General features: G+C 38.3%; 1 protein-coding gene and 1 long non-coding RNA gene across 9 annotated transcripts in view; one reads left to right on the top strand and one right to left on the bottom strand.

Moving 5' to 3' along the window:
- PRUNE2 (prune homolog 2 with BCH domain) overlaps positions 1 to 21,834 on the bottom strand; it is a 129,231-nt gene that overhangs the window by 96,211 nt on the left and 11,186 nt on the right. For all 8 annotated transcript variants that reach the window (XM_015849165.1, XM_015849164.1, XM_015849162.1 and 5 more), the window contains exon 2: positions 494 to 598. In XM_015849165.1, coding sequence (XP_015704651.1) covers positions 494 to 598 — 105 coding nt within the window. The remainder of the gene's footprint in view (positions 1 to 493; positions 599 to 21,834) is intronic.
- Positions 17,167 to 20,828, top strand: LOC116652478. The gene is made up of 2 exons (XR_004305524.1): positions 17,167 to 17,417; positions 20,084 to 20,828. It is a non-coding gene; the product is annotated as an uncharacterized LOC116652478 (long non-coding RNA).

The following is a 21,834-nucleotide window of genomic DNA, read 5'->3' on the forward strand; positions in this document are numbered from 1 at the left end:
AAACATATACATTTAGACAAATTACTTTACTCTCTAAATTAATTCCTGGGAGTCAGCAAAATGACATCCACTTCTGTAGGGCACAGAAGTTATTCTTTTCATCTGAAGCTTTTTACAAAAAGTGGAGAAGATGTTAAATATAATATTCTTTGACTACGATTGTTAATGCATCAAATTCTTTAGGCCAAGGTATTTCTTTTACAATATGCACACACAATGCTGAGCACAACAGGATAACAAACAGTATGGACTTACAATTGCAACCTCTGAAATAAAAAACTAAAAGAGATGTATGATCCATCCAGGCTCCTATGAATCAACAACTTAATAAAAACAGTCTCTTAAAGATCTGTAATATACACTGCAGGTTTGTTTATGTAATCATTTCAAGAACATAGGTTTCTATGGGATGTCTTAACTGACTTAACAGAAAGATCAGTAATAACCTGTAGCAAATAAGATCCCACTGTTGTTGTTTTTGTTTATTCATTACCTTATCTAGAAAGTAGGCATAGGCCACAGCAGAAATAAGAGAGTCCAAATCACAGGATTTACTTCCAAGAACAACATGTACTTTTTCCAGGTGCTTGCTCCAGTTCTGTAACACATACGAAGATAACCATCATGAGCAACAATGAGGAAAAAAAACACAACAAAACAAATCCCAGTCACCAAGAATCTTCAAAAGACACAACAAATGTCCAGAAAGAACAGATAAGCACTACCATGAATGTGTGGGGAAAGACCTTAAAAACATATCTCATAAGAAAAGCAATCACAAAGAGTGTGGAAATACACACATAGTTTTACTATTCCTATTTTCTTCCTTTATCTGAAATCAGTAAATAGACAAAGTAGCAACCCTTCATCTTGGCTCTTCAGAAGCTGAAAACACTGAGTGAAGCACTGACAATTTTATGCTTTCCCCACTGTCAACAGGGAGTCTGTTCTGCATTTAATCAAATTATACCTTCCAAACCCCAGGAAAAGAAAGGACAGACCAACTGCATGAAAGGAAAATATTACAGTGAGGTTCCTTCTTCGTAACCACACACGCACACAGAACATAAAATGATGCTGTTTCCTTTATTATTCTGTTATTATAAACGTTAGGCTGGCTCCATGGCAACATTCCACCTTTTTTTTTTTTTTTTTCCTTAATGAGTTACGCTTCATAATTTGAGAAACCCATCTGACTGACACAAATGTAAATACCTCAGACACAAATATGTTAAATCAAACGTTGTTCTTGCTGTATAAAAGCGGATCCATTTTTTTGTTATTTTGAATTGGAATTTTTCACTTTATCAAGTTAAACTTTCAATAGAAAGATATAATTAGTATGCTGTTCTCAACAGTTATAGCTGCGCTGTTTGTTAAAACTTCAATTTTTTTCTCAGTGTCTAATCTTTCCTTTGTATAAATAAAAAAAGAAACTGTTCTTTTTCCATTATATGGATCACAGCCATGAAGATACCTCTGGGTAATTAAACCAGGACAACTATTCTCTATTTCCTAAATTTGCTTTGTAGCACATACAGTCTGCACACTTGCTTGTACAACTCACAAATTCACAATGACTTTGTTACAGAGGTACACTGCAGTCTTCAAACCAGTAGAAATTGTTGAGAACTACCAAAGATAGAAGAATCACTTTGTCTTCACAACTACATAAAGAAGCTTTCACATTAATATATACATATGAATATTTAAGAAAGTGTATTTCATTCACTTGCGTGAGCTATCACATCCTAACTCTCTCCAAACTTTTGGAGTTAAGAGTGGGGACAAAATAATTACAAGAAAATTAAGGAATTCAAAGACTGAAAGTTTATGAACCCTACACTTTTGAAGAAATAAGAAAAGCACTGCTCTAAAGAGTGAATTACAAAGTGAATACAGTAGAGCAAGAAAGCTCAGGAGATCATAACTTCTTCATTATCCAAAGAAGTCAACAAGCTACCCAGTAACTGATATTTCATCAACACAAACGAACCAGAGAAGACTGTGGAAGGACAGCCATTTCTTCAATCTGTCCTCAAGAGCTTCGCAACAAATCTGAGACAGAGCTTAATAGCTGTGTTCTTTTGTTACAGCAGCACAAACATACACAGCAAGAGGGTGTCTTTTCCTGTTCAGGCTGTTAATGTACTCCATTTCTGAATGACTGCTGGCTTCTTCCAGAGAATTTCTACCTAAAGAACTGAGATACGAGGTAGAGGAAACTGGGAGGCTACTGTCAACTTTTTCTCGAAGGAAAGGGAAGAGAAAACAACTTTCTGAAGGTGTTCTGTTGCACACAGCCTTTCTCAGGCCACTCCAGGGATTATATGCTTTTAGTTCATGCATGACAGACAGTTCTTTTAGTGACAGTACCTCTCCCTGAGTAAGAATATGTTCATTTGCACAAGACTACCACACTTCATACTCTAATCTCTCATTTGTGGCATTTAGCAAAGTTGGTGGTGGTGGTGGTGCTGACAGAATGAGATTTTTCTAATAGAATAAAACAGTTATTCTGTTAACAGTATAATACAAATTAAGTTTCTAAGTTGTTTAGAATTAATTAATGTTTAAATTCTAAATAAAGAATCACAGAATCAGAGAATCACAGAATCACAGGGGTTGGAAGGGACCTCCAGGGATCATCGAACCCAACTCACCAGTCAAAGCAGGTTCCCTACATCAGGTCACACAGGTAGGCATCCAGGTGGGTTTTGAATATCTCCAGAGAAGGAGACTCCACAACCCCCACTCCAGGCAGCTTGTTCCAGTGCTCCGTCACCCTCACCATAACAAAGTTCTTGAGCACATTCGTGCAGAAATTCCTATGCTCCAGTTTCTGGCTGTTTCCCCTTGTCCTGTCACCGCCACACAATGCCAAAAAGAGTCTGAACTCCCCACTTTGCCCCCCATACCTCAGAGATTTATAGACCTGGATTAGGTACCCTCTCAGTCTTCTTTTCTCAAGGCTAAACAGACCCAGTTCACTTAGCCTTTCTTCACAGGGGAGATGCTCCAGGCCCTTCACCATTTTTGTGGCCCTCCACTGGACTCTTTCCAAGAGATCCCTGTCTTTTTCGTACTGGGGAGCCCAGAACTGGACACGGTACTCCAGAAGAGAGAAAAGAGAGCTCCATAGAAAAGAAAAATCCTTTATTTCTTAAACTATTTCACTTACTTACTGAATATTTTTACATACATTCAGATATGTATATTTACGCAACAAAATTTTATTTCTACATCGTTTCTCTTTTTCACACTTTAAAATAATACTGTTATTGCAAAGATGATGGTTACCTTTGGATTTGATTGGTTTTCTGTCCTTTTATTCCATTGGATGATAGGCAAGAGAAGTCTCAGTGATATTCTAGCTCTGTTCTCAGTAAGGAGATGTCCTCGGTAAACTTATATTCTTATCACATTTGATGAAAATGTGTCTGCATTTAATAGATTTTAAGTATAAACTGTACAGAGGAAAACACAGCACATGCAAGGGCCAAGGAAATCCCTGGGGAAGCACATTATCAGATGCATGTTCTCCCTAATCCCTGTCAGCACATTAATACAGAATTACTTGCCTTCTCATTCCCCAGTTCAGTGATAAAGATCCCACTCGTACAATCTATGCACACAGACAACTCCAAATGTCTTTACTATTTGAAATGGGTATTCATCCAACGTCAGAATCACAGGTGATATTTTCATATTCAATGACACTATTCAGACAGCTAAATGGCATTTTCCCCATTCTATTTTAACATAAGAAACACTTGTCTACCAAAAGCACATATACTTTGTCAAAAGCCAAGTGATGACCAGTGTTATGCTTGAGCAGGTTTAATACTGTTTTAGTATGTGCTGGACAGATAGCTTCACATTTGTGCATTAAGTAAAAGATCAACACTGCCAAACTGCAAGTAAATCAGCACAAATCTGTGCTGTCCATCAGTTCTGCACAAAGGACCATGAAAACAACTTTTAAAAATCTTAACCTGATTTCAGTGTCTTAGACATTGTAAGTCAGTATTCACAGCAGGACCACTTCCTCAGCTTGTCATTACTGGCAAAAAGATACCATCAGCCATGAGTGAAACAAATCGGGAGGTGGTCTTTCAGGAACAACCAGGTCTTGCCATAATACCACTTCCTACAACTTCTAAAGACATTAAAATCTATCATAGAGAAGGGTACTGCAGAACTCAGGCTGCTGTTCCTCTCAACTTTCACAACAAATGACAGTTTTCAAAGAGCTTATAAAAGAAATGGCATTCTGCAGTTCAGGTGACATCTTCAACTCTGATGGACCTATGCGGAAAGCTTCCTTTCTTAAGTTGTCAGCAGCTATTCTGAAGCTGAAGGAACTGTATCCTCAGCTTTGATGGCTGCTCCTGGTTCAGAAACCAACACAAAACTAGCTATTGTTACTGTCTACTGTGATTTGATTTACTGGCTTTTTTATTTCCTAGGAGATCAAGATCTCTCCTGATAACTCTCACATGCTCTTCTAAAGAACAGAAATATCTTTTTTTTTTTTTCACCTTTCCAGATCTCTGCTCTTCTTTTCCCTGAGTATAATTTTATTCTTCTCCTCCTCTCACAAGTCCAAGATATTTAACTTCAGAAGCATTTCCTCTCGCCACATGCAAATCCCTGAATCAATTTTTAATATCCAAGTACTATGTATTATTAATAACCTTCCAGAAACCATATTCTCCATAAAAGTAATAGTAAAGCACACTCTCCAAGCTTCAAAGACTGCTTTCTTTTCTGTTGGACAAAACTAGTTTGCATACTATTACTCATCAAGTAACTAGGATAAACAGGGGCACATGGATGTGAGGCTTCCTCTTCCATAACAGCAAAACTTCTGACAGGATCTATCCTGCCAAGCAATAGTCTCAGCAGAGAAGCCCAGAGCCAGATGTCTAAGATAAAATGAATTAAGGAAACAATGTGCCATTCTCAGAGGGCATCAGTCAGGATAACTCAGTTCTGATCACATCCGTACAGATAAATACTCAAAGATGCTCACAAAATCTGATTTATAAGCATTTAGATATTTCTGTAATCCAGTTAGAGATCTCTTGTAACACTTTGCTATGGTGAAGTAAGTCTGGTATTTACCTAGTTTTGTTATCTTTAATCCCACAAAAGGTCCAGTATGGCAATTGTATCTTTATGAATCTGTGGTGAAAAATATATTTTATTTGTTCTTAGTTGCATCAAACAGCTGATTCATTCAAAACTACTGCATATACTGGTAACCACGTTTGCAAAAACTTTGGCTAGGATATATTGCTACAGTGATTCATCAAACTATACTACCTCAGTCAAAGAAAACATTCATTTCCTTTTTTCTTCTGTCAAAGTAGAAGGGAAAATGATCTTGAATGATAAGAGATCCTGAACACTTACTCTGGTATTAAGCAGAAACCTTTGCTGGGTCAAATGAAAAAAAAAAAAAACAACACTGTATCTTTCCCCTCCCCTTCCTACACACACATACTCTCAGACACACAGTCTTGCTTTCTGACAATTATTTTCTTTTTGCTTTAAATCTCACTGCATCTTCTATCCTTCACCCATAATGAGATCAGTACATTTTGCTGCACAGGCTGATAGTGCAGTACCTGTCAAGGATAGTATTTCTTTGAAGAAAGCACCTCTATGGCTCAACAGAAGCATATTAATAAAAAAGAAGCTGCACAGTCACATGCTAATTCAGTGCCAGACACAACTCTGAAAGCTGCTCCAAGATTGCTGCTGAAGAGCTACCATGGCTGCTAGGCAAATGTGCTCAGTTTTCATGCAGATGCACGAGAAAAAAACTGGTCATCTGTAGAAATATTCAACTGAGATTCGGAGACTTCTACTTAGACAAGAGGATTTTTATACTACTTTGTAACTATGGGATTGTACCCCCAGTCCAGAGCTACAATTTTTCTAGTCTTTTCAGAGAATAAAGTACATTTGCCTCATAACATTAGCCAGTGTTATATCTCCATCAATCTGAAGGTTTTAAAGTTGATTATCCTTCTCTGTTGTCAAACAAATGGTTTGTAGCCAAGGCAAAGTTAGTTTAATATTTTATGCCAAGTTCAAGTTACTTTAATATTTCATAAGTCTTTTCTCTAGAAAGCTTTATACTGACCTGAAAAAAGCCATCCCACTAAGTATTTTGTTTTCTCTTATTTTTGAGAACAGAACATTACATTTATCACATACGGTATATGATATATGTTGTACTTTATTGAAATAGTTATAAAAATGCAGTTATATGACAGATTCTTGCCAAGAGAACATAATTTAAAATAGAAAGTTTCAAGTGTGCTATATTTTAATCTTTACCTGCTTGATCTGTATTGAACAAAATAGCTTTTACTAGAAACATCAATGCCAATGGCAGAATATAATATAATAATAGGGCAGTTGTCTAAATCCAGACCTGCTTTTGTGGGGTAGATGCAAAAGTATGATGAGGGAAAGGGTCATAAAAATTCTAAGTAACTCTCAGGAAAGAATAGAAAGACATAAAATATCACCGTTTCTTCTGTATACTGAATTAAATATTCATATGGAATAAGATCTGTAAATGATGATAAAAAACAATTATTAATCTCTAACAGAGCTCAGCAAAATGTCTTCACATCTTAGTTGTTGTGCATGTGCAGCTTTCTTGGAGCCTAGCTGACATACATGCTTCACCAGGTTTTACCTGCATTGGTTTCTCTTATGGTGACTGCACATAGCCAAGCTTTACTGGACTTTTGAAGTTAATACTTTAAAAGCTGTATTTAATAGTTGAGAGCTTTCTACAAATACTTTTCTTTAAAAATAAAGAATAAAAAATGCTGTTTCCTAGAAACACAGCAGCGTGTTAATCCCTGAAATTTATAATGGACATGAGGGCAGGCTAACTACTCAGCATGCTCGCTGAGAAAGGAAATCCTCACCCTATATCATTCCAGGAACTTTCTTTTCCAGTCATTTCTAATCAAGAATTGGAACAGACACATTGCTGCTGAGAATTCAGTTCAATACTGCTGCGTTACCAACAAGCTCCAATGTGGCATTCTGCAAACAGACAAACTTCAGATTGTAAAATAAATAATTCCTACCAATGAAAAATATCTACTGTCTTCTTATTTTGAATTGATTTTATGTCTGCATGCAAGTCTGCTCTGATTGTTATTGAAATATCTACTAACTTATTTACCACATACATTCATTCACATCACAGAATCGCACAATATCCCAAGGTAGAAGGGACCCCCAAGCATCACTGAGTCCAACTCCCATCTCCACACAGGAGCAATGAAAAACCAAACTCCATGTTTGACAGCACTGTCCAAATGCTTCATAAACTGCCAGGTTAGGAGCACTGTCCTGGGCAGCCTGTTACACACCCATCCCATCGCCTTAAAGCAAAGAATCTTCCACTATCCCCCAGCCACCCCTCCCCCGACAGCTCCATGCCGTTCCCTCGGGCCCTGTCACTGCCACAAAGAGCAGAGCTCAGCGCTGCCCCTCTGCTCCCTGTGAGGAGCTGCAGCAGCCATGAAGCCCTCCCCCAACCTGCCGTGCTCTGGGCTGAACAGACCCAGGGACCTCAGCTGCTTCTCTTACATCCTGCCCACAGGACGCTTTGCTACTTTTGTAGCCCTCCTGTGGGTGCTTTCTAATGGTTACATGGCCTTCTGTTGTGGCACCCAGAGTCCTCTAAATTTTTCATAATCTCCCTGCAAGGGCTCTCTACCATTTAGGCAACAGCTTCTCCTAATTCTGTGAAAATTTACTATCACCGTGAATATAGATATGAATAATTATGCCTAGTGCCATTTTGGAAAAAAAGGGTTGGAGAAAACATACAATGCACAGATGCTATTTAAATATCAAAAGAAGCATCACGTAATTAAAAACATCAAAATTGTTGTCTCCTTTGGAGGTTACATTTGTTTCATCAATTGTTTTGACACTGATTTTGCATCATACAGAAGTTTTATATGTTCACACACTCTTGCTTCTTCACATTTTTACTCTGAGGGACAGCTTTGGAGACACCACTTGCACTGGATCACAGATGTCAGTAGTACCCAGTAATATCTAACTTTCAAAATGGATTTTTTGGGGGATATGCACACATGCCCATGTTCACCTGTATCTGGAAACCTAACTTTTACACTGGTGTTTTGATCCTTGTTTTACTTCAAGAAAAAAACTCCCTTTAGACATTTTAGGAAATAAAAGAAAACTATGTGTTTATAATAAGTTGAGGAGGGGAGAAACTTATTCAAATGACCTTAGGCTCAATAAGAGATCATAGTGCCTTTTCTGCCAAGTCATAACAGGATATACTCTAGTATGGCTGAAAAAGGAAAATGTTCCCAGCAGAATGATTATTTAATCCTGACTCAGCAGTACTTCAACAGCCAGTCAATAAGATTTCCTATAAAAGAGACTACTAAAGTAGAAAATCAAAGCTCTTCTTTTTGTTTTATGCCACACTAATTTGAACAACAAATGAGTTATGTTCTCTGCATGACTAGTGTTCTCACCCACCACCTGCACATCAGCAGTACATTATACAGCAATTCAGCCTTGCAAAGAACAAGTGCTATTCATACTCCAAGTTATCTTTAGTTCCTGAAGTCAGTAACAGCACACCTTTGAATTTTCAGGTCAAGTTACATGATTCTTTTTCTCTCTCCTTTCCAACTGAATGTGCAAAGGTGAGACTAGATTGCCTGTCATTCATAGCAGTTGACTGCACTCATCAACTTACAGATTGCTCTTACAGAATAAAAGTGTTCCCTGAGACACCAAAAACAAATGAGGTAAAAGTAGAGAGCACATTTACCTGAGGAGCAGGTCATGTTAATTTAATCTGTTCCATAGTGTGCCAAGTGGTGATTGGTATCGATAATTCCCTACAACATACACTGCAAAATTTGAATAAACTGTAGAAAATAAAGAAAGACTGAGAGAAAAAGAAAAAAGAAAAAGAAAAAGAAAAAAAAAGTGATGGTTTTATCTTTTTTTTTTTCTTTTTCTTTTTCTTTTTCTTTTTAAAGAGAAGTCAAGGGAATTCATAGTCAGGTAACATAGTCCATTTACCTGCCTCTACCATAGACTTAACATTTGATCTAAGGGTGCGCAAGAACATTAAGTTGTCCTCTGTTGGATGAAACAATCTTCCAACTGACAATAAATTTACTGAGCCTTTGGAGCTGAGCTTCATGTTTCTTAGCTACTCCCAGGAGGGGAGTAAACTCTTCGAAAGGGCTGATAATAGCAGGACTAGGGGAAATGGTTTTAAGTTGAAGGAGGGAAGATTTAGGTTGGATGTTAGGGGAAAGTTCTTTACTAGAAGGGTGGTTAGGTCCTGGAACAGGCTGCCCAGTGAGGTTGTGGATGCCCCGTCCTTGGAGGTGTTCAAGACCAGGTTGGACGGGGCCCTGGGCAACCTGATCTAGTAAAGGCGTATGTTTGGTGGCCCTGCCAGGCAGGGGGGTTGGAACTACATGATCCTTGAGGTCCCTTCCAACCCGGGTAATTCTGTGATTCTGTGATTAGCTAGAATAAGCCTTATGTGATAGGTAGCAAATTGAAGAGAGATCACATCCTGAAGTGAACCAACAGCCTTGCTGCATATGTGATCATATGAGACAGAATTCAGTTTGTTTACATATAACATATAGTTTTTACCCCGTACTGTTTTTTTATTATTATTTTTTTTTTTAATACTGTATGAACTCAGCATTTCTTCTAAGTTTTCATTAATGCACTGTGGAAATTTGAGACTAGATTGCACTTAACACAAACATAATGTGGTTACATTTTCACATTTTCATTTTGCTTTAGGTCTGCTCTTCCCCATGAGCTACACTTTAAGTGATATAAGACATATAAACAGTCCATATTAACAGTAAAATACAGTCACTATCTCTCTGCCATTAAACACATATCGTCAGTTTGAAGGGAAGATCATAACTGAAAAAGATGATCAGGAGGCCAAAGTCTGATTCAACTTTGCCTTTTCTGTTCAGATTTAGAAAATATCATAATTTTAAAATGTCTTTAACTTTTTCTCTGCTCTCACATAAGATTGCCTCCGAAATAATGTTTTTAATTGTTTTTGTTGTTACCGTTCTTTGGTTTTTGTCTTGGTGGGAGTATTTTTATTATTGTTGTTGGTTTTGCATTACTAGCATTTTTAGTTGCTAAATCCTTTTCCACACTGAAAATCACCCAGTGGTATCTCTCTGCTGTCCTTCATGCTGCAAACACTATTCCCAAAATAATTTTTCCAAAAGCCTTTTCTCATAAATGCCAGGTTCTTTGTCCATGAGGAAATTCTATTCTTATAACAAGCTTGAGTCCAAGTATCTTTTTCTGAGGTCATTTTGTTGCAGAAATTGAGCAGAGATTAAAATTATTTTGCAACACTGTGCTTACTAATGAAGTGACAGTGCACTAAGAAATGTATGCTCAGAATAAAACCATCACTTGATTTTGCAAACTAATCTATTATTTAACTTGAGATGTTTCCATTAGAGAAATGTGTATCTTATTCTTATAAGATGCTGCCTTTTTATACTCATACAGCTATTGGTTATACCTATATAATACAGATCACCATACTACCGTCACTATAGCACTTGTGGCAGATCCACAGATGTACTCTATTCGAGCAACACAAAACATATGATCACACTGTTGTATTGCTTCTCAGTATATGTCTACTCGCTAATAAAATCTAGAAGATAGATTCATCCACTGCACATAAATGACACAAAAGTAGGAAAAATTTAGAATGTATTTAGAGTTCTAGATAGAGATAAGTTATGCTGGGTTCAGGCTAGAGGCAGAAGGAATATGGCATCTCTTGTATCCATATGCAGAAGATTCATCCCTACATTTGAAATCTTCCTGGTCTCTGTGATGAGGGTTCACCCTCTTTCTCCGACTGTTTGGGCTGTGTCTGACTTGCCAATCTGCTCACAAAATCCAAAGGTATCATTAATATGTGCTATGACCCATTGAGCTCTTCTTGGAGTAGTCTGAAAACAAACTGGTGGATTTTTCTCAGCAAGAAAACAGATTATGTGCTAAACCAACATCCACATTAATATGGTTGATTTCATACCTTCACCCATGTTTATGTGAGATTCAAGGGCAGATTCTGCACTTTGTTTCGTCATTTCATTGCCAAGTGCACTTCTTCAGAAGTCAATAATATTTGGCATATCCTGTATTTTGTCTTCTCTGCATTCCACATTCCTATGCACATTCCTCTTGTGATGACAAGCACCCCCCACAGACCTTTTCAGATTGCTCTTAGATGACAAAGTATGAATGTTTCATATGAATCAGGCTTCCCCATCTATCCTTGAAGCATTGAGAAGAAATTCAAACATATTTCTTTGATACCATTTGTCTCACTGCAGATTTTTTCTATGTTGTAAGCACAATATTGAACACATTAAATAACCTCATAATCACATTTAAAGGCTTAGTGATCTAGTGCCACCAATGCACTAAAATATATGATAACAAATGCAGTCAGCATTTTCCATACCATATGCTTGTAAATGTTATTCTGCAGGGAACCAATTAAAACTATGGAAAAATTGGAACACAGACATATGGAACAAAACAAAGCAACTTATCTTGTCACCATGGTGCTTGCTCAGTACATTGATTAGGGAATGGTGATATTATAGGCAAACAAACGCCACTTTAATTAAAGTGTGCTGAAAGGAAATAAACAGTGGCAATCTAAAATATTCATTTTTGCTCTGCTGATGTTAATTTTCATGTTAATGAGACAGAAGATACAAAATACACTCCTGTAAAAAACAACGACAATGACAACAAAAAACCTCAGTTTTATTTGAAGATACATAATGCTGGCATTCAATGAGAAAAAGACAGAAAACTAAAGTGAAGTGCTTGGATCTCAGGGGAAAGATTTAAAATACTACTAAATACACAGGACGTTCAAGGAAAAAAAAAAGTTAAGGACATGTTATCTCATAAAAAATTTTCTATCAAGAGGTAGCATATTAAGTGAACTACTACATCTAATCCTTATATGTATTCTGTGCAATTAAGAATAGAGAGAAATAAAACAACAACAAACAAAAAACAGTATAAATAGAAGAAATAACTATCAATCACTTTGAAAACTTTTCTCTGGAAGAAATAAAAAGTAGGGAAGTGGAATCATGATTTACCACCCAGGCTTGGGACAAGCTCGGAAAGATCTACAGGAGGGAATGAGATCAACTTGGTGTTTTCCACTCACACTTGTACTACAGAGTTCAGCAGTTTCGTCATTCCAAAGTCTCACAGAGCACCACAGTGCCCACTGAAAAGATTCAAAAATAAAAATATACAGATTACATATCTTAAGTGAGAAAGGTGACTTGTTTTGCACAGTGCTGGTGACACCTTGTGATATTTATCATGATGATTATTACTTCAGTGCCAAACTGCAGCTCCATGCCACATCATCTTGTCCTATTATAGTGGATGTGTGTGCCTTAGCAGATAAACAATTGGTACAGCACCAAGGGAACAAATTATATTAATTGTATTGGTCATCGTCCAGCACAGCCAAGGTCTGTGGAGAGCTGCTATATAATAAACAACCTTTCTTTCATAGTGTAATAGCCAGATCGTCACTGTAGCCACCAGCTTCACACACTACCCAAACAGAATTGCAAGCTTCAGAACTTATAAATATTCTGCTGACTGAAGGCAGACATTCTATTTCACAGTTCAGTTTTATCTCATAAATGGTATGTAGCACAGAGATATGTTCTCTTTGTAGAAACAGAGAGTATGTAGTACTAAATGTTAACTTCACAGTAAGCACATGAACTATTGATTTAAAAATATGAAAAATTATAGAAAAAATCATTTAAATTGTACTTTAAAAGTAAATTGAAGCACTTTCTATATTACAAAAGAATACAACAATTTCTTTGAAGGTATATCATCCTATTATTTTCCGTTTAAAAGTCTGGGTAAGCATAAACAAAATATGAGAACAAGGAACCCACCCTATGAGAGATTAATTTTGTTTACAGTTTAGTTCAGTTTCACACATCCCGATCAAAGTTTTCACAAAAAATTACTTCAAAATTCTATTAAGGAAGAAGTAAGAAGTGGAAAAATCACATATGAAGAGATATTAATGACTTAATCAAGACATCTACTTCTTCTTCAGCTTTGCTGAATACATAAAGGAATCATCTCTGTTAAGTGTTACAGACAATCTGCCATCCCTTCTGAAATTGCAGCCCTAGCTAATTCAAAAGACAACCATTATTTTGATAAGAGAATGAATACAGCAAAAAGAATAAATCACATTAATATTTCAACATTAACCTATAATTGACAGTTTCTACGTAGGTGTTATGGTTTTGCAATTGGTTGGTGTTGGTATTCCACATCAGAACACCATGCCTAATAATGGGAGAAAAGGGGACAAGTTTTTTTTCTGTGGACTGCCTTAAATGGGCATGTGGGGAGGGGCACCGGAAGGGAAGTGGGGAAGGGGACGGGGTTGCTGGCCCGGCTCCCTGCGAGGAGACAACGTGGTCGGAGCTTCCTGCCTTCCACATCGGTGAGATTGGGGACTTAGTATTTTCTTTGTTGAAACTCTCTTGTTGTTGTTTAGCGTTATTAGGTTATTAAACTGCCGTTCGTTCTCAGATCACCTTTTTCTCCTTCATTTTTTTGTTAGACTCAATCGCAATCTCCCTTCCCTTCCCCTCTCCCGAAACGCACGTGGCCGGGCCGGGCCGCGCAGTGTCGTACAGTGCCGATAGAGAAAAAGGGGGGGGGACTTTTGTTCCTGCTCCCCCGGGTTTGTTCCCACTGTCCCGGAGTGAGCTCTAGAGAGAACTCCTTGACAGTAGGTGAGCAGTATCCTCTATTTTTTCACTTAACAAAGTATGTCTTAGTTTTAATATATGGAGAACATGAATAACTGCAGCCTATTCCACACAGGGAGTTTGATTTTTCTGAACCCTCAAGCTCTTAGCTTTCAGATAGAAAATGCATCCATTGATCTCTGTGTTTACTGTTGTTAAGAAGAAAAGGTCCAAAGGTAAGGAGAGAAATGTAAGCTATCAATGTAAGCTTCCTCTCAGGCTGATATCTCCCTTCCACCAGATCACAGAGCTCTAAACTTTCACAGCGATTTTAAAGGCAAAAATTAGAGACCATAACAGCTCTCCTAGGTCACCTCTTGCAAAGAAAGGAGTCCTTAAATGTAAATGAATAAATAAACAAATCTCAAACTAAACAAACAAAAAACAAAAAATAACCCCATATATATAAAAGGTTACTATAGTAGCCAAAATATCTCATACAGAAGACAACAGCCAGATTCCTGCTTCCTACTTGCAGAGCGCACAAGTGCTGATAGCACATTTACATTTTGCCTATAAGTACTGTATACCTCAGTGACCAGCAACACACCATACTCCATCAAATGGATATTTGATATATACCAATAATTCCTGTGCTGCTAGCCTACAGATTCAAGTTATTTGTATGTGTATATATATATACATTTGTATATGTATATAACACAGATACTGACTAGCATCCAGTTAAGCACTTATCTGAACAGGAATACTTTAAATTAGAAACTGATGATGATTTCATGGTAGTACAGTGTAAGGTCACTCTCTGTTCCCAATCTGCTGTTTCTTTAGCTTACGAGTTCTGCTTAGTTAATTACCTAAATCTCTACAGATCAGAATACCATTACAAAGCATTTTATGTTAAATAAGTATTCTTAACAGAAGAAACACGAGGAATAACTATGTGTGGCTTTCTTTTCCTTACACAGGAAGCGCATAATTGGTGTATTATGCTGTTGAAAGGATATCTGTTCAGCATTAATGCAATTAGGAAAGTCTATTAAAAATAAATAGGTCATAATTCCTTCCTATTTTAACATCAAAGTACAATATTTTTTTCTGAGGATCAGTCAAGGAGGAAAGGATAAGCTAAAATGGCAACATATTTATCTGCAGTCCTATTTGAACGTTTCACCTGCAACTTCAGGCAGAATTCATATGCATAAATACAAACATGTACTTGCCATTTATGAATAAAACAAGCACATCAGGTATACAGTTTAAAGACATAAAGACCAAACTGCATGTGGCTTGGTCATTTGAGACATGTGTTCCAGCCAGAACAACATATGACAAAATATTTTGAGGAGGTCTCCTGACAGAAATAGACTTGATCTGAGGAGGTCCACATCCCTGAGCTGAAGCCATATGAATACTTACATTCCTGTGATTTTAAAGCCAGCCAAATATACTGCAATGATTGACGTTAATTTGATTGAGGTGCTAATAATTATTATATCTTACTGTTATAAGTAACATCAAAATATAAAATCATATATATTTCCTTAAAAATAGCATGCAAGATATATTCATAACAGCATACAAACTTCAACTACACACACCCTGAAATACCTGTTACAAATTGTATATTGTGAAACATTTGGGCCATTCAGCATGCTGAAGTTAACGCTACCAAGATAAACTGCAGTCTTTGATTCAATCACATGCAGTCTGTGAAGTCATCGCATGTCATGCATACAAAGTGATAGCTGTGCTTAACATAGGAGAATCACAGAATTAGAGAATGATCTAGGTTGAAAAGGCCCACAGTGATGGCATAGTTTAATTCCCTGCTATGTGCAGGGTCACCAACCACCGGACCAAGCTGCACAGAGCCACATCCAGAAACTCAACACAAACACTCTGGATGGCAGAGGGGAAAACCTGAATATGTAAAACGATAAGACATTTCAGAAATCCTGTGCAAAGTAAGCACAGCATTATGGTAATGGTTTTTCAAGAATACTGTTGTACCCAGATATGTAAGTACCTTTTATAACATAATGTAATTACAACTGACCCCAAACAACACCAATCTAATCCTAATACAGCTCAAACTGAACCTCCAGTAAAAGCAAAACTGCAGAAACAGCATGAATCTTAGTAGAACTGTTCCAGAAAACTGCTGTTTGTTCTACTTCCTTCAAAATATTTTTGGTTGTGTCAGAGAGCACTAAACTGTGCTAATGGAAATACGACAAAAAGCCCCATGTAATTTCTTACTGTTGTTACTGGTTAAAAAAATAATAATAATAAAAAATAATCTGCCCTATATTCGAACTCTAGTGTATGAATGATTTTTTTTATCCACATCCAGATTTTGAAAATCTGAACTGATTTAACTTTAAATTGATTTAACTTTCAATTCCTACACATCTTCATTGTTTTTAAAATATTTCCACATTTTATAGTCTTGAGGATTTAGAGACCACCATGAAGAAGCCTGAAATACATGTGGTGATGCTCTGGTACGCTCCATGAAAAGACTAAATTCATTGAATTTCAGATACAAAATGCCCAGAAGTATGAACTTCTGACACTTCACACAGGAGCAGTTGAGCGCACATACACAGTCAACTACATACAGTGAGACATGATATATCCTCCAGATACTATTTCATATTCAAGAATATGCAAGAGCTGCTGCTGTAGCTTTATTTATTTATTTATTTACGTAGCTTACATTATCGGGCTTTAAATACGAGATACATCTCCACAACTAACATCCTGCATTGAAACTGTTTATAAACAGCAAGGGATCCTATTCTCCATCTCGCCTAGGAGAATGTAAGATCTACAGTCAGTCCTATGTATATTTTCTCTGGGTCTTTTCATTATCAGCACTGTAAAACTAGAACTAATTTCTCCCATTGCAATTCCCATCCTTCTCCTGGCTTCCAGCTTCAGCAGCTATACAGGACTGAGGACTAGGATAGAACACTGTCACACTTCACTTACTGTGAACATTAACATTACTGACCGTAACTAGTAATAAGAATACATCGCACAGCTGTTCCATGTCTTTTCTCTCGCTGATAGCTACAGCAATTCAAGGATTTGATACTAATCTCTATAATTAAAGGCTAGATAAAACTCAGACTGGCTGATAATTTGTTCTCCAGGGACACTTCAAAAGATGCACTTGTGGAGACAACGTGTTCTAAGGCACAGAGGCTTGAAAGCTTTAGTGTAAGGGGTTGGATGACAGAATAAGGCACCAAAATAAGAAATAATCTGGTGGCTCAGCATGGCCTTCTTCACAATGAATAGAAATCTTTTCTTCTTGCAGGCAGTGCAGCAGCAGAAGCTACCACTAATGAAGAGGAGAGGGAGGAGAGAATCCTATCTCTATGACACCTATTTCTAACTCATGTTTGGCTCATTTGATTTGTGCTTCTCTCTGGCCTTCCAGTACAACTGTCTGTACTACATTGCAAAGGCAAGCCAGGAAAAAGACCTACTTATTAAAGCTCGGTGGGTTTGAGCTATTTTAAGCTTTATGCATGTTGATTTACATTAATTAAATGCCCCCAGAAATGATGGCAATTACATAGAGAAGGGCTCTTGAAATTAATCCTTCTCTAACAATAATAGCTAAAAACTGTAGACAGAGCGTACAAGCATATTTTTAAGGCAGACTTTCACAGTTTAGTTTGATTATTGATTGGACCAGGAAGCAAATATTACTGCATTCAATAAGTAACAACTTTCAGATTATCATACTATTCTCACTTCTGTTTTTTGCGGTTTTCACTCCTTGGCTTTGACCCTGTATCATTCATCAATTATCCCAAATAAAGTTTCATGATTGTTACCAACCTGTTCCAACTTAGAAGAGTCAGACCAGAATCATGTTCAACATGGTGTTAGTGCAGGGATATGGAATAGGGCTTTTAAGCTGTGCAGTGTTCTGCAAAGGTGCATAAAATGAAAGATAATTCCCTTCCACTGCTAGTTAACTACTCTAACACACCTTTTATTTAGCTAAATACAGCAGCAGCTTTTAGCTCCCAAGGTACACAGAATCACAGAATGACCCAGGTTGGAAGGGACCTCAAGAATCATGTAGTTCCAACTCCCCTGCCTGGCAGGGCCACCAAACATACACATTTACTAGATCAGGTTGCCCAGGGCCCTGTCCAACCTGGTCTTGAACACCTCCAAGGACGGGGCATCCACAACCTCCCTGGGCAGCCTGTTCCAGGGCCTAACCACTCTCCTAGTGAAGAACTTCCCCCTAACATCCAACCTAAATCTTCCCTCTTTTAACTTAAAACCATTTCCCTGTGTCCTGCTATTGTCAGCCCTTTCAAAGAGTTTATTCCCCTCCTGGGAGTAAGTTCCCTTCAGGTACTGAAAGTCTGCAATGATGTCACCCCGCAACCTTCACTTCTCTAGGCTGAACAAACCCAACTCCCTCAGCCTGTCCTCATAGGGGAGGTGCTCCAGCCCCCTGATCATCTTCATGGCCCTCCTCTTGACCCTTTCCAAAATCTCTATGTCTTTTTTGTACTGAGAGCTCCACACCTGGACACAGTACTCCAGATGGGGCCTCACAAGAGCTGAGTAGAGAGGGACAATCACCTCCCTATCCCTGCTTTCCGGCCTGCCAGAGCACACTGCTGGCTCACGTTGAGTCTTTCATCCATCAGGACCCCAGGTCCTTCTCTGCCCAGCTGCTCTCAAGAGCATATCTGTGATAGATACACAGTATCTATCAATCTAGATAGATTGACTAACTCACTCTAACTCATAGCAAATTACCAAAATAATGGGTTACTGTCTAAACATTTTGAAATGTGTTCATGCAAAATGGCATGTTGCTCTTAAAAATAAATAAATAAAATCATATTTGAATTAGAAGGCATGCCTTTCCTTAGCTTCTCTAGACTGACACAGATGAATAGCTTACTGTAAGGGCTAAATCTTTTTAACTGGAAGATAAATGATCTTTCAGCTACAGCTGTGTACAGTGTCAGTGGCATCTAGTCACCTGTTCTGTTTATTGGAGCTGTGGATTCTGCCAGCATCTCAGGGGGACAGAGTTTAGCCTCTGCTTCCTGTTAAAAATGACAGTCGGTTGATTTTAAGTGCATTCTCAAGAACTGTGACGCTCTGCATATATCTGTTAATGACATAGTTATTAATATTCAGCCTTGAAAATATACATAAGAACACATCAAATTATGAGTGCATCAAAAAACAGATCTATCCCAGATTTTTTATTAACGCTTCCAGAAATACATTTTTATTTATGTTTTCGTTTTTCTCTCACTAGAATCTCTCCATATTTCCTTCAAATCAAAGTGAAAGTACAGCATTAAAAGTATCTTATATCTTAAGTTTTGTCAGAAACGTGAAAGCTCCAGCAGACAAAAGAGCATAAGAAAGGTCAAGTTTCTCCGTTCTTTAGAGGAGCACAACATTTCTCATACTTATGAAAGATGACATTCAAACCAGCTTTTTTTTTAACTTTCCTGCACATCCCAACACTTTCTAGAAGGCTTCCTAAAGATGAATGGAAATTAGAACATGCTACACTCTCATGAGCTTGACATCAGTTACACTTGTGTACATGCAGCCATGCAACTCCAAACAAATGCACAAATATGCAGGGGCATAGACACACACAGATGCCATTCCCCTGCTGGTTTAGTGGGATTTTAGTAGTCCTCAGCAGTGCACTGCCACTGGATTTAGGCAGTTAAGACATAGAACGCTGCCCAGGGGCTCCCTTGTCCATTAACCCACTTTCTCTGTAAGTGCCTGTGCTTCCCTGTGCACACAAGTGACAGCAAGAGAGCAAAAACTAGATAAAAGTCTATTTTAAAAATCACAGAATCATAGAATCATTTGAGGTGGAAGGAATCTGTAAGGATCATCTAGTCCAACTTCCCTGCAGTGAAAGGGGAAACCTACAGTTAGATTAGGTTGCTCAGAGCCATGTCCAGTCTGATCCTGAGTATCTCCAGGAACAAGGCATCTATCACTTGACCCAGTGCCTCCCAAACTTTAATTGGGGGAAAACTTCTTCCTTATATTCAGTCTAACACAGTATCCCCTGTTTTAGGTTTAAACTATTTCCCCTTGACCTGTTACAGTAGACCTTGCTAAAGAGTCTGTATCCTTCTTTCTTATAGCCACCTTTTAGATACAGAAAGGCCGCTATCAGGTGTTCCCCCTGGACCCTTCTCTTCTCCAGCGTGAACAGCTCCAGTCCTCTCAGCCTGTCCTTGTCCCTTAAATAATTTCTGTGGCTCTGCTCTGGATGCACTCCAACAGATCTATGTCTCTCCTGTACTGAGGACTCCTCATCTGGATGCAGTACTCCAGGTTAAGATCTCACTAGCACAAAGTAGAGGGGCAGGACCACATCCCTTCACCTGCTGGCCACACTTCTTTTGATGCAGGCCAGGATACGGTTGGCTTTCTGGGCTGCAAGGGCATATTGCTGGCTCATGTCCAGCTTCCCACCCACCAGTACACCCAAGTCCTTTTTGACAAGCTTGTGCTCAATGTTTTAGTCTCCCAGCTTGTAGTGAGTAGCAATTGCTATGATACAGATGCAAGACCTTGCACTTGGATTTGCTGAACCTCCCAATGTTCTCCTGGGCCTGTTGTAATACAAGAAGAATTTTGCAGAGCAGCAGCCATGGATCAAGATAAGGACTTCACAAAGCAGCTGCGGAGCAGGATAAACAGCATGAGTACCAAGGACACCTCTAGGATAAGAATGAATGGCTCGTGGCTTTGAAGGGGGCTTTTAGGGTTGTTATTGCAGTAGCTTTCCTCCAATTAATGTGTGTGATTTTTGGATGCCCTCGTCTGTCTGCTGTAAAAGTATGGCTTTTTGGGCAATAAATTGACACGCTATATGTAACCATATTGGTGTGTGGCTGTTTGTCCAAGCACGCTGACCTTTTGCCTTTCAGGTTCGCCAACATGGGCCCACTGCTCAAGCATATCTAGGTCTCTAGATTTAGAGAAATAGCATCTTGTCCCTCAGGAATGTCAACTGTATCAAACAGCTTAGCCTCATCTGCAAATTTGCTGAGCACACTCAGTAACACAGTCATCGATGAAGATGTTAAAGTGTATCAGTACCAGTACTGACCAGAGAGACACCCCTTGTCACCAATCTCCATCCTGACATTGAGCCCCTGACCACCACTGTCTGGGTACAATTACACCAGCAGCTTCTTGTCCAATGAACACTCCATCCATCAAAACCATATCTTCCCAATTTGGAGAGAAGGATGTTATGGAGGAGAATGTCAAAGGCCTTACTGAAGTCCAGATAGATGGCATCAGTGGCTCTTTCCTTGCTCATTAATGCAGATGTGCTATCACAGAATGCCATTAAGTTGGCCAGGTAAGATTTGACATTGGTTAAGCTGTGCTGGTTATTCCATACCACCTACAATACAAACTAAGGGAAAACTGGTAAGGACTAGTACACGGTTGTGAGGCTGTGTTCATTCTCTGCATCTTCCTTCCAGCTTCCTCCATCTTGGCTTCTGTGTTTGTTTGTTTGTTTGCTAACAAGGATCTATGCAGTCATTTTGGAAACAATATAATCCACGCCTGTTCTTACAGTACAGAAATCAGGACTGGACATTTTATTGTGCCTCTGAGAGATGTTTTCACCTTACAGTGCCTTGAATGCTGTCTACCACAATCACTTGCTAATTTTCCAAATTAGGCAGAACATGTCCTGCTAGGAACTTCACCTGTAACTTCTGCTACTACACTACAGGGTTGTTGCTACCACTCAAAACAGTATTATGTACTGAGTTCTTCCTGCTATCTGCCACAAACCTAACACTTCTTATTTCCAGACTACTTGTGAATTTCATTTGTATAACCACTTCTAACTTACGGAATGAAAGAG

This window comes from Coturnix japonica, chromosome Z (genome assembly GCF_001577835.2).
Source record: "Coturnix japonica isolate 7356 chromosome Z, Coturnix japonica 2.1, whole genome shotgun sequence".
NCBI lineage: Eukaryota > Metazoa > Chordata > Aves > Galliformes > Phasianidae > Coturnix > Coturnix japonica.